Raw genomic sequence first — 13,012 nt, 5'->3', positions numbered from 1 at the left:
TGTCCTCTTTCGCGTAGCTCCTCCAAGAGAAGCGATAGTGCATCACACACATTTCAAAAGCGCGTTAGTCGAATCGAAGATAGGGGTGACGTGTTGTGACGGACCAATCAGAAATAGAGGCGGGCGTGTCTTTTCGGGGTCTTGGCGTGGCCATAGTATGATTCGTAAATTCGCGACCGGCATGGCTCAGAGAACGGGGTGATTGGCCAGTTACAATTGGGGAGAAAGGGGGGGGGCAAGTTCGCATAGAGCACACCCTGTTAATGAGATAAGGGAATTATATAGGGAAAACCTGACTCTAAATTTTCGGTGGAAAGTATGTATATGATACTGTAGCGAATGCGGGGGGGGGGGGCAGTCCGGGAACCGCTACAGCCGGGCCGCGAACCCGTATTTTTCACTCCGCAAGCGACAACGTTAACCAGTCGATTAAAGGGTCCGACCCGTTAATCAAGGACCAACGTGTCTAAGTATCCATGCATGTTACAATATATTCTATTTGTTTTTACAAATGTAGACACAAAACCACACCCAATCATTACTTTGGACAATTTTAGAGGCTCCAGTTCACCTTAATTGAAAGACTGAAGAAGAAACCTCCAGGTGTTCCCAACACAAAAAGCCCAAATGAACCCAATACCCCCATTAGGAAACGGCACCAGCCACCTAACCATCACGCGTCCCCCTCCAATAGTGGAATAAATCGACTGGGAGGGAAGCATTCACCTTAACGAGCTTAGTTGATCGCGAGATAGCCTAATTGCTAATGAGCAACACACGCGCGTGTCACGCCTTTAGGTCTGTGGTTGGCTGGTGAAGACATGGACTATAAAAGCCAAAGGAAAGCTCGGTGTGTTCAGCTGACAGTCTGGCCAGGACGTTACAAGCACGTGGTCTGCACACAGGCTTGTGCTGGTTAGCAGGTGTAGTTTGCTAGCAGTTCCGCTAGTTTTAGACACTGCAGCGGATCAGTGGCTATGGCTTCTGGGTTTTGGCTTGGGTAAGATGCTTCCCTGGAGGTGTTTCAGCAGTTAAACCGACTTGCCGGGTGTTAATCTAATTTGTTCGGTGTGTTTTGTTTTTAGAGTGTTCTTGCTCCTGTCGACATGGTTGAAGTTGAAGTGCCTTGAAACTCCAAATGGTGAGACTTTATAAACCTCTTTCAATTTTAAACCTTTAGTGTGAAGACATTTTGGCCATGATTCATTACTACTTCAAAGATCTAGTTTTCACAATGCCATGCAGCCAGTACCTGTTTACTCCATTTTTATCTTTCTGTGTAGGAGTATTTGACATGGCGTGCCGGGATCGATACTTGAAGATAGCTATTGCTCTCTCCTTTACTGGGGATGATCCTCACTTTGAGGCTGTTGGTAAGTCTTTACTGTCTTCTCCTGTAACATCTTTTTGGAGTGTTATTGCCTATAGCGGGAGATTAAAACTGTTATGGACTACACCTTCCCAGATGACCAAGGTGTTCACCCCATCACTGAACGTTATGCAGCAGAATGTGGCTACAGCATCGACACGTTCCCCTTACCGGGCCATATTGAGTTCCGTGCTTCATACTTCTCCTGTCATGCATACAATCAAGTATGTAATGGATTGCATGTGTACTCAAACATGTTATGCTTAAATTGAAACCTGCCTTGACTAACTGGTTGTCATCTATTTTATTTTTTTAGGATGATCAAGTGTTCCACTTCAAATTTAACCTAGTTACAACCACTGACAAAGGACAGGTGGTTAGATATGATATTGATAAGACCTGTTCTCCTTCACTCCCCTGGTCTCCCAAGGAGGTTACCTGTGAGACCAACTACATGGAAGTATGTCTGAAGATTGGTGGTTATTTTTCTGACATGGCAAACATCAATTGAGCCTTCTAAACTTGCAGTTTCTTTTCAGGCATCTGTGAGGAGTGATATGACCTGTCCATCTGGTACCAATAACGGTGACTGGAATACCAGCCTTACAACTGTAAGCTTTGGTTTCAGTGAAACCAAATTAACGTTAAATGCAACCTGCACTGTTAAGTTTTTGTTTTTCACCCAACCTTGTCTAACTGAACTCTTCTCCAAGGCCTATCTCTCGGCCATTTCTGACTGGCAGGTGATGTTCCAGGGGAAGGGGGAACTGGCTCCCATGACCCTCACTGAAGCTCGTGAGCAGGGCTATGTATTTGATGTGACTGATGGAAGACTCATTTTCCGTACCCCGTATGGACAACCTCACTCATTCACCACCATGGTAAACTTGTGCCCTCACTGGTAGAGGGGAACTGAATTTGGCTTCAGTCAAAAAAATGGAGGCTGCTGTGTTAGTATAGGTACTTAATCTGTTGCTTGCTTATACCATGACTCTGCTCCAGGTGGGTGGTGTGACCATGGAGGTAGTCCACCCAACAGCCTTCTCTAGACAGAACTGGATAGTCGTCCTCGTAGATCTGGTGGCAGCTTGCTCCATTGGTAAGGCACACTTTTATTGAAAAATTAATTTTGGGTGCAAGATGGCTGCTACAAATTTCATTTCCCTACAGATGAAGGTTACTACGATGGCAGCAATCTGGTTTGGGAGACCCCTGAAGTACCATCCCCTCTAGTCTTCGGTCTCTCCAGTTTGGAAAACCAGCAGATCAATGTTGGAGTCAATGGCCAACTCTTGAAGCAGCCAGTTGCAGAGGAAAGGGGATACCATGTGGTTATGCACAATGGTGCAATCCGGATTAGCATCCCTTATAATGCTGAGGGAACCTACAGGAAGGTCGGCACAAACTGTATATTCCTAGATGCAATTTTTTTTTCTTTTTTACAGGAACTTAAACTTGAATGTTATTTGTAGAGCTTTGTGACTGACAACCAGTATCAAGAGTTCTTTGTTTTCCATCTGTACTTCGAACAACTCTTGGTGGATGAGAATTCTGTAGAGACCAGGCTTCGCATCTACAGACCAATTGCCACACCTCTGCTGTCGCATCCTGTGCTTGCTGTAAACCGTAAGTCGTCATTATTGCATTTTTCCCTCAACACAAATCAAACCATGACATGACTGGCCTCATTTCAGGAACGGTTATTGAGGAACGTGTGTTCACGGTGTACCTCGGCAATTTCCCTGAGGATGTGGTGTTGGTAGCTGTGAAGCTAAATGGACATGACTTTGCTGTGCCACTTGTAAATGACAGCGCGTACACAATCTCAAGAGTCCCTCAGGCCAATGCCACTCATGGCTACACACTCACGGTGCCATTTGATGACCCTGTTGTCTCAATGGAGGTAAGGATGACTGCAGGGTTCCTCTGTCTAATGGCCAAATATCAAATTAAAATCTAACACCCCCCCCCCCAGCTATTCAACAACGGCATCCTGCAGTTCACATTGAATATAAACTACACCCTGACTGTTCTGCCTGAAGATGAGCCTTACTGCCACCTAACATCAGTTGTTGCACAGATAACTGCTGTCTGTAAGTTCAAATTTGAAACCCTTACGCATCATATCTGATCGCAGGGCAGAGTTTCTCACTGATGCCTTTCTATAGTCCCTCCAGCCTTTCAGGCCATCTGTTCTGAGCAAGGCATCCGCTTTAAGCTAGACCACCAGCCTTTTGACTATCTGTGGGAGATTTATATCGGCAGAGACCCCCTCACCCCAGAGCTGGCTGCCCAACTAGGTTACATGATGCAAAACGACAGTGAGACACTGCTCTTGGATGTGCCAGTATTTTCACCAGGCTACATTTATGAGGTATGGGGGTGCACTGCTTGCAATAGGTTTTAGTTGACTGTTCTGTGTGACACTTGGTCATGTCTGATTTGTATTGTAGGAAATTGGTTTGAAAGCTTTCTTTGCTACCTTTGAGATCCTCATCAAGCATCGTAGGACCTTGACAGTCCATGGCTCCGCGGTCAAAACCTGTCAGTTCCCTACTACTGAACTAATTGGTAAGTACTATTTTTTTTTTCTTCCCCCCCCCCCACCCCTGGGAATATTTTGTGCTAACATATAAACGACTCTCTCTAGTGTGTTCCCATGATGGGAAGATGACTGCAGTTGCTGATGTGTCACTGGCCATGCCAGATGGAGTGCTTTCTAGGACCTCCCTCCTGGACCCAAATTGTGGTCCCAAAGATACCGATTACTCCAAAGCTCTGTTCTCATGTCAGTTGAACACTTGTGGAACCAGAGTTAAGGTAATATACCTTTTTTTTTTTTTTTTTTTTTTTTTGAATAACTGACTTGCTGAAGACTATGCAACTAATACAGGAGGATAAGACCTAAAAAAAAAACAAAATTTAACTTCTGGCAGTTGTAGGTCAGTTAATGCAACAAACACTGCATCACTTGGAAATTTTTCCAACTTCTGTGCATTTATTATACTAGCCTATGAATCTTTTGCTTCATTTCCCCAGCTTGGCAAAGGTCACATTGTCTATGAAAATGAGATTGTCGTCAGCCGGAAACTACCTGCTGCTTCCAGGAATGATACTGACAAGTGCGCCTTTCTAATCACCACTCAAACCATACACTGGGAAGTACTTGCACACTTGGGTCTAAAGTTTTCCTTCCTCTACAGGGTGACGCTCCAGTGTGTCTATCGCCTATCTGGACTCCACCGCCTCTTCTCAATGCACAAGTTTGTGTCTGACATGCCTGGTGTAGGAAGCATAATTCATTCCAAACACTCTGTGCAAAGTAAGTGGTTGGCTAACTTGAAATTGCCACCTGTCTGTCATCTACATTTGATATGCTGAGTCTGTTCTTGGTATCTGTAGGTCAACAGACCACTCTGCCTCCCACCACCAAGCACACTACAACTGAGCCCACTGCAACCTCTCAGAAACCTACAATAAAACGACCAGTCTTCCAGTCCGCTGCTCATTACGTCAAAGTGTTCGATGTGCTGAAGGACTTGTCGGACACCTTGTCATGGCAGACCAGGAAAAGGTCTGACACCTCACAGCAGACCAGGAAAAGGTCTGTATAATGGCTCTGAACTGGTCAAAACTGACATGTCATCCACATTTTAATGGTCGTTTTTTTTCCAGGTCTTTCAGAAGCTGAAGGACATCTTTGAAGTGTTGCGCAAATATGCTGAATGTAAAACTTTAATCTGTTTTAATAAAATTTCTTCTTCAATGGCGCATCATGTTCAAACCTTGTCTATGCAGCTAGTATGAAGGACTTGGTATGGAGAAGCTGAATGCAACTTGGCTGGACACAAGGCCTTAAAATGCTAAAACTGTTAATTGACCCAAAACTCTACACATGTTTTGGCTAAAAAGCTCGGTTTAGCCACCAGACACTTCTACTAACAAACTCGGACGAAACCTGATGGGCTCTGTTTTGTTATGACAAACAATGACCCAAAATGGACATAATTGTACGCTTGTGGACAATACAGCTTAAACTAGTGGAAACTTAAGTCTACTTGGTTGACTGTGGGAGGGGACACTAGCAGAAGTAGCTGTTTGCGTGGTCAGGAAAGTACAAAAGCGCAGTATATCTGCTTTGGTGTGAGCGGGGGGCCGGTAACAAGCTGACACCTGCCATTTCTATAGGGCTCACCCAAACTTCCAAATGGCTTCTTGAAACCAGCGGATAAAACTAATACTGGTTAACATTTGTCACCAGTGACGGCTAGTGATCTTGGGTGGGCGGGCAAAATGCGTTATACCCATCAATAGTTCACGCTGAAGCATCACATCGGAGATAAATTATCCAAGCCGCTTATCCCAATCGGGGTCGCGGGGATGCTGTAGCCTGCAGTCATTGGGCGGCAGGCGGGGAGACGCCCTGAACAGACCGCCAGTCCATCACAGGGTCCTTATAATACATTACAGCAATGACTCTACATACATCGTCTTGATGCATGCTCAATAATCTGGGTAAAGGCAATCGCGGCAAATTAAATCAATTCAACTAACTGCAGGTAATCCCACCCTTAACGATACAGTTGCATGATGACTGACTATTGTTCATAAGGGTGGGGGTACCTGCAGTCAGCTGAGACTGAAGCGGTCACATAGATGAGTGATGAAACGTTTCTCAAACGTTGTGTCCAGACGAACTTTTATGGTTTGTGACGCTTGTGATTTATTTTATTCACTGAGGGGCGCTCTTGGTTCATTTTGTTTTAAGCGGTTATGCGTTGAAAGAAGAAAACCCACGGAAATGCAGAATCGCCTTAGATAGTGATCGCCAAGCATGGAAGCTGAATGAGTTAATAAATGAATTTATACTATAGCGAATTCGGGGGGGGGGGGCAGTTCGGACGCCGCATCCGGGACGCGAACCCGCGGCTCCCACACCGCAAGTGACTGCGTTAACGAGCCGACTGAAGAGTCCGAGGGTCGTTTCCTTATTCGTGTACATTACTCCTCTCCTTCGGGATAGGGCGTCCTCGGCCGGACCGTCACAGCCAGGACGCGAATTCGTGGCTCCCGCACCACGTACGACAACGTTCACCAGTCGACTAAAGGGTCCGACCCGTTAGCCACGGGCTACCGAATCTATTTATCCATGCAGGTTACACTACCCCTTCTTTCGGGAAACGCTTCCAATGGCCTCACGGTCCTTCACGATCTCACCATCCCACTTCTGACACCAGTGTAGCGAATTCGACCATCGGAAGCGTTTCCTGAAGGAGGGGAGTAGTGTAACGCGCACGGAATTAGACTCGGTAGCCCTTGGGTCCGACCCGTTAGCCACCAATGTAGCGAATTCAGGGGGCAGCCGGCCTTTAATCGACTAAAGGGTCTGTTGACGTACATGAAATGTGTGCTCTAAGTTGTAGAAATAAATCTTTATATTTGTATTAACACAGGCAAACGTCATGAGTACATACGGGTACTGTGTGACGAACAATGATAACAGCCAATGAAATGCGCTGAGATTGACACGTGGTCTGTGTCTGTGTATAACGGCGCATCTGTCAATAAAGTGCCTTTCTCTACGTTTGACCCCGGTAAGAGAAGAGCTGACGTCCCACTGTGTATTTATTCCTCCGTAAAGTTAATTATTTCGGTCTAGCACTGGGTATACACGCCAGAATAGCTGTACAATTCAACTCTGACAACAGGTTATGGGCCCAGAGTTACCCAGAGATAGTTATGTATCAAGCGATTTGCCACCGAGAGAAATATCGCAACGTACCGCGTGTGTCGGTTAGCATGCTAGCACCGTGGGTAGAAGGGTCGCCGAGTCAAACAGCAGGGGCGAAAGACCCAGGATGGAAAGTCCGAGTAGCCGTTGGTCTCGACTAGTCTTTGACGGAGATGAATGTTAGGATATGTGGCGATTACAAACTAACAGTAAACGGTGCCTCTTCTCTAGAGCAATACCCTATTCCCCGCGTCGAAGACCTGTTCCATACAGTAGCAGGAGGGAAACGGTTCTCCAAGTTCGATTTAAGCCACGTCTATCAACAGATCGTCATGGATGGCGAGTCCAAAAAATACCTAACAATAAACACACACAGAGGCCTGTTCACCTACAATAGTCTGTTAGAAGGCCTGCCTAGGGTAGCTGTTTATTTAGACGACATATTATTGACGGGGAGAGATGAATCCGAACACCTGAGCACGTTGGACGAGGTGCTCAGGCGACTCAAAGAAGCCGGTCTGCGACTTCACAGACGCAAGTGTGCATTCTTACAGGCCGAAGTGGAATACTTAGGTCACAGGATCAATGCTGATGGTCTGCACCCAGTACAGAGTAAGGTGAGAGCCATGGAGGAGGCCCCACCGCCAACCACAGTGACTGAGCTTAAGGCGTACCTAGGCCTGTTAAATCACTATAACAAATTTCTCCCCAATCTTGCCACACGTTTAGCTCCATTACACCAGCTGTTTAGAAAAGACGCTCCATGGGCCTGGAAAAAGGAACAGGAGGACGCGTTCCGTGTGTCCAAACAGCTGCTGAAATCAGCCAAAGTCCTGGGTCACTACACAGCAGACAAGGACTTGGTGCTGGCATGCGACGCTGTCACATGTCATGGGAGATGGAAGTGAAAAGCCATTAGGCTTCATGTCTCGCACACTGACACCAGCCGAGAAGCGCTACTCGCAGCTTGATAAGGAGGGGTTAGCCATCATGTTCGGAATCAAGCGGTTCCATAAATACATCTATGGACGTACATTCACAATCAGCACTGACCACAAACCGCTAATATCACTTTTTCATGCGAAGAAGCCAGTGCCACAGATGGGGTCACAAAGAGTGCAAAGGTGGGCAACACTGCTGAGAGCTTACGAGTACAAAATCATATACAAACCCGGCAAGGAACACACAAATGCAGATGGACTGAGCAGGTTGCCGCTGCCACAAACGGAGGAGGAAGACAACACAGAACAAGTCCTGATGCTGGATGTGATGGAAGATCCACCTATCACAACAGCACAGGTAAAGCAGTGGACAGCGAAAGATGAGACACCCTCTCAAGTGCTCCTTTGGTGTCTGAAAGGATGGCCAAAAGAGGTGGAAACGGCATACAAACCCTACAGTCAGAGAAGACTGGAACTGAGTGTGAAAGATGGATGTGTGCTCTTGGGGGCGAGAGTGGTTGTTCCAAAGAGGGGAAGGGAAGCCATCTTGAAACAACTACACCACACACACCCAGGTATATCTAGAATGAAGGGCTTAGCACGTTCGTACATATGGTGGCCAGGGATGGACTCCAACATTGAAAGGGAAGTACAGTCCTGCCACACATGTCAGGAAAACAGAAAGTCGCCTGAGACACCCTGGAACAGACTTCACATTGATTATGCCGGCCCTCATCTAGGTAAGATGTTTCTTATCATTGTAGACACACACTCCAAATGGATTGACGTGTATCCAACGAATACCGCAACAAGCCAAGCAACTGTCGAAAAGCTCAGACAGTGCTTTAGCACGCACGGGCTGCCCCAGACAATTGTATTTGACAACGGAACTTGCTTCACAAGCCAAGAGTTTGAGACGTTCGTGTAACGGAATGGTGTACAGCACGTGACATCTGCGCCCTACCACCCGGCATCAAACGGCCTGGCTGAAAGAGCCGTGCAGACATTCAAACAAGGTATAAAGAAAATAAAAGGAGACACTTTAGTAACAAAAATAGCCAGATTTCTATACAATTACAGAATCACACCGCAAACCATTACTGGCTTGTCACCAGCGGAAATGCTGATGTCCAGGAGACTACATTCAACACTGGATCTTCTACTGCCTGATGTGAGGTCAAAGATACAAAAGGAACAACATGACAAACACAGTAAGTGGATGATGCGTACATCAGTAACTACAGCTACGGGCCCAAGTGGGTACCAGCGGTCGTCAAGCAGAACACAGGACCTGTATCCTACACGGTAGGATACAGATACAGGAGATGGATGCGTCATGAGATGTCATGTCGACCAAATCTGGAGACGGCATGTAACAATGACCGAGACATCCATGCCAGAGGTGACAGAAAAGCCTACCACTCTTCAGGAGCCGGAGCAAGCAGCAGAGGCCTTGCCTGCAGACTCGATGGTCCCTGCTTCAGTGGAAGGGGAAGTCTCTGAGCCTGCTGAGATAGCCGAGGTTCACCCGCCAGATGTGAGAGCAGACCCACCACCAGTACTGCGCCGCTCTGAGCGCACAAGACAGGTTCCTGCTTACCTGAAAGACTTTGTAAGTTAGTAGTGAGATCCCTCAAGCAAGAGCAAGAATGCGCTCTGGGAATCACTGGAAGGCTGGTAGTCTACCCACCTTCCTAGTTTATTCTTGTGCTATGTTCAAGCATGATATGTAAAAAAAAAAAAACGGGTAAACATTGTCATAATATGAAATGTTGAAATTAATTATGAACACTTGATTAAGTTAAACATTTTATTTAGTTTTGATTTACTGTTACAGTACAATGTGTGAGCAGTTTAAAGAAAGAAAAAAAAGGTAATGAGGTTAAAGCTCACCCGAGTAGTTTACTCTTAAGGGGGGAGGGATGTGGTATACTGACTACCTGTTCATATTATACTTACCTGCAGTACCACCCCACACCCTAAGGAGGTACAGTTGACCCCTAGGGTTATCAAGTTGATGACTTGAGATATACACAGAGTAAGTAGTGATAACTGAAATGAGAACGTGTGAATCTGTACGCTGTTCCGTGAGACTGAATAAAATCGGTAAACCAGAATCCGGTGAAAACTACATCTTTTCATAAAGAACACGTTATCACAATAACCAAGGTGCAATAGCGTTGGCCAAGAATCCTGTAAGCAGACAGAGATGTAAGCACGTTGACATAAAGTATCACTTTGTAAGGTCAACTGTGAATGATGGAAAAATAAGTCTGGAGTACTGCCCAACAGACCAGATGGTAGCAGATGTGATGACGAAACTCGAAACAAAATTGAAGTTGGTTAAGTTTGCAAAGTTTATGTTTGGAGATTAACCATGTAAGTGAAAGGTTACATGATGCAAGGTAGAAAACCTTATGATGTTTTGAGTTAAGAAGATGAACAATACGAAAGCAAGTGGGGGTGTTGACATATATGAAACGCGTGCTCTCAGTTGTCGGAGTAAACCTTTATTTTTGTATTAACACAGGCAAACGTCACAAGTACATACGGGTACTGTGTGAAGAACAATGGTAACAGCCAATGAAATGCGCTGAGATTGACACGTGGTCTGTGCGTATATAACAGTGCATCTGTAAATAAAGTCCCCTTTTCCACGTTTGACCCCGGTAGGACAAGAGCTGACGTCCCACTGTGTATTTATTCCTCCGTACAGTTAACAATTATTTCGGTCTAGCACTGGGTTTACACGCCAGAATCGCTGTACAATTCAACTCTGACAACAGGGTCCGACCCGTTAGCCACCAATTGACCTTTCGCAAAGTAGCGCCCCAGAACGGTGCTTGTCCAATCCTATACTAGATATCTGAAAAGTTTGGAGGGGGTGTAATTTTCTTTCCCTTCCCGAAACCCAGAAAGCAAGAAGCGCAATGTTGGCAATAGATTTCGCAGTATAGCAGACCCCATGGCCAGCTTATTCCATCCCAGGGGCGGATCTACAGGGTGGCAAGGGGTGGCAGCTGCCACCTCTGGGACACAGTCTTGCCACCCCATTTATAAATCAGATAATACGTTTTTAAAGTACATTTTATGTACATGCATGGTGAAGGTCAATGAGACCCGCACCAAACTCATGTCAAACAGAAGTCGACGATTTAGAATCCCCCTCCCCCTCACAGGCGCGGATCTACAGGGTGGCAAGGGGTGGCAGCTGCCACCTCTGGGACACAGTCTTGCCACCCCTTTGCCACCCCAGGAAAAAATCTCTAGATCCACCACTGTTCCATCCAAAATCAACAAAAATACCTATCTGCTCCAAGCTAAGCTTGCTACTAGCTATTATTGATAGCTAATACAGCTAACGTATTATTACTGTTACTTTTACCCACACAATGCGCTGATTTCTTCCTTCATGTTTTGGTGTTTTCCGGCTACTTCCTGGATAGTTCTGAAACGCTTGACGGGCAGTAACTAAGGAGGGCGGGACTTTGCGAAAGGTCAATCGACACCAACGTAGCGAATTCAGGGGGCAGCCGGCCGGACCGTCACAGCCGGGACGCGAACTCACGTATTCCCCTCTTTTACCCTAACCTTCTAACGGTCATGTGAATAATAGGGGTTGACACCCTACCTCTCTCTGTTAGTTTTTGGCAAATCATCCACACATAATTTTAATCCTTCTTATCATTCTTTTATTCAACCAGATTCTAACAATTATGCAAATGAATGTGAATAAATCCTCCTCAATTCCACACAAAGGAGCGTCCCAAGGTGCATTTCGCTTTAAATTCCACATTTTTTCCTCTACTGGCTACCGTATTTAGACGGCCATTTAGTCACACTAGCAACCGTTCGCGCCGCACAGGCACCCGCTGCAGTTCGCCCCTCAAGACTGAATATTTGTCTTGACTCAGGACATCCTTTTATTTTCACAAGATTTTATTCATGTTATAACTTTTTTTTCTTTTCTATTGATCTGTGTACGTTCGTGCGAAGTACTGCGTTGCATTTTAATGTACTGTAAACTACTAATAAAACACATTAGTCCCTAGCTAACGAGTCTGAGCCTTTAGCCGAGCGGTTAGTGACGTCGCCTTGTGGTACAGTACACCCCGTATCGAATCCCGCACCAGGCGAGAAAATAACCGTTTACACTACCATAAAGTTTGATTAGCCATTAGAAACGTTGACTGATTTGGATTCAGATTGACAAATGAATATAGGAAATGATTCATTAAACTGAATATTTGGCTTGAGGTTTGTCGTTATTTCTACCCTGAATTAAATGCGACAAATGGATTCTGTTTCAACAAACCTTTTTAATATTTGATTTCAATCTCATGCGAGCTGTGAGGTACCAAGACAATTAGTGAGGTTTCACAATATTCAGTTGAAATGACCCCTGTTGCAGGTTGTGGTATCTTTATTTCAATTTCAGTTAACGGTGAACGATTCAGGTTGTGTCTTTTTTTCAAATTCAGTTAACGGTGAACGATTTTAGATTTGGTTTTTTTTGTTTTTGTTTTTTTGTAAACCGACAAAGCAGGAGGATTTTGTCGTAAACGTGCACAACCAGCAGGGGCGCTGTCATCCGAACGGTGCGTTTGCGCAGATGCGTACGTGGCATTTCCTGCGACATTTAAAGAAAATCTGTAACGTTTCTTGTTCGCGCTGATCAGAGGAGGAGAAACATCAAGCCAACATGGACGACCATCATCAGCGGTTTGCCGTGAGTTTTACCCGTTTTATTCACGGGAATTGTACAGTTGGACTGTTTCGTGACAGAACTCGATAAAAACTTGCCAGCGGTCTCAAACAAACGGTGTCTGCAAGTTTGAGATGGCCATTCTCTACCAAAAAATAGTATATGCATGCTTTAAGCGTACTACTTATATAAAAAAGTATACTAACTTTGGGGAAATAAGTACTCTTGCTAATTTTGAGAGCTGAAGTCAAAGTCAAAAGTTTCGT

At 45.4% G+C, this 13,012-nt stretch overlaps 1 protein-coding gene across 1 annotated transcript; it reads left to right on the top strand.

The window, feature by feature from the left end:
* Nucleotides 1-977: 977 nt before the first annotated feature.
* Nucleotides 978-4,983, top strand: LOC130130487 (uncharacterized). Its single transcript, XM_056300196.1, has 18 exons — nt 978-1,000; nt 1,086-1,141; nt 1,284-1,373; nt 1,466-1,593; nt 1,686-1,829; nt 1,909-1,980; nt 2,083-2,250; nt 2,372-2,468; nt 2,540-2,763; nt 2,842-2,995; nt 3,064-3,272; nt 3,345-3,462; nt 3,538-3,743; nt 3,823-3,940; nt 4,020-4,189; nt 4,409-4,491; nt 4,573-4,691; nt 4,772-4,983. The coding sequence occupies exons 1-18, from the start codon at nt 978-980 to the stop codon at nt 4,981-4,983; spliced, it is 2,391 nt and encodes a 796-aa protein (XP_056156171.1).
* The last annotated feature ends 8,029 nt before the right edge of the window (nt 4,984-13,012 follow it).

The sequence above is a fragment of the Lampris incognitus genome, chromosome 20, assembly GCF_029633865.1.
Source record: "Lampris incognitus isolate fLamInc1 chromosome 20, fLamInc1.hap2, whole genome shotgun sequence".
NCBI lineage: Eukaryota > Metazoa > Chordata > Actinopteri > Lampriformes > Lampridae > Lampris > Lampris incognitus.
This window is presented reverse-complemented; position numbering and strand designations above follow the sequence as displayed.

Excerpts from the sequence above, each read along its gene's own strand:
- LOC130130487 (XM_056300196.1), top strand. The coding sequence starts at position 978 with ATGGCTTCTGGGTTTTGGCTTGG. Across the intron at positions 1,830-1,908 it reads GTGAGACCAACTACATGGAA|GCATCTGTGAGGAGTGATAT; the intron begins GTATGTCTGAAG and ends GTTTCTTTTCAG. Across the intron at positions 3,744-3,822 it reads CACCAGGCTACATTTATGAG|GAAATTGGTTTGAAAGCTTT; the intron begins GTATGGGGGTGC and ends TTTGTATTGTAG.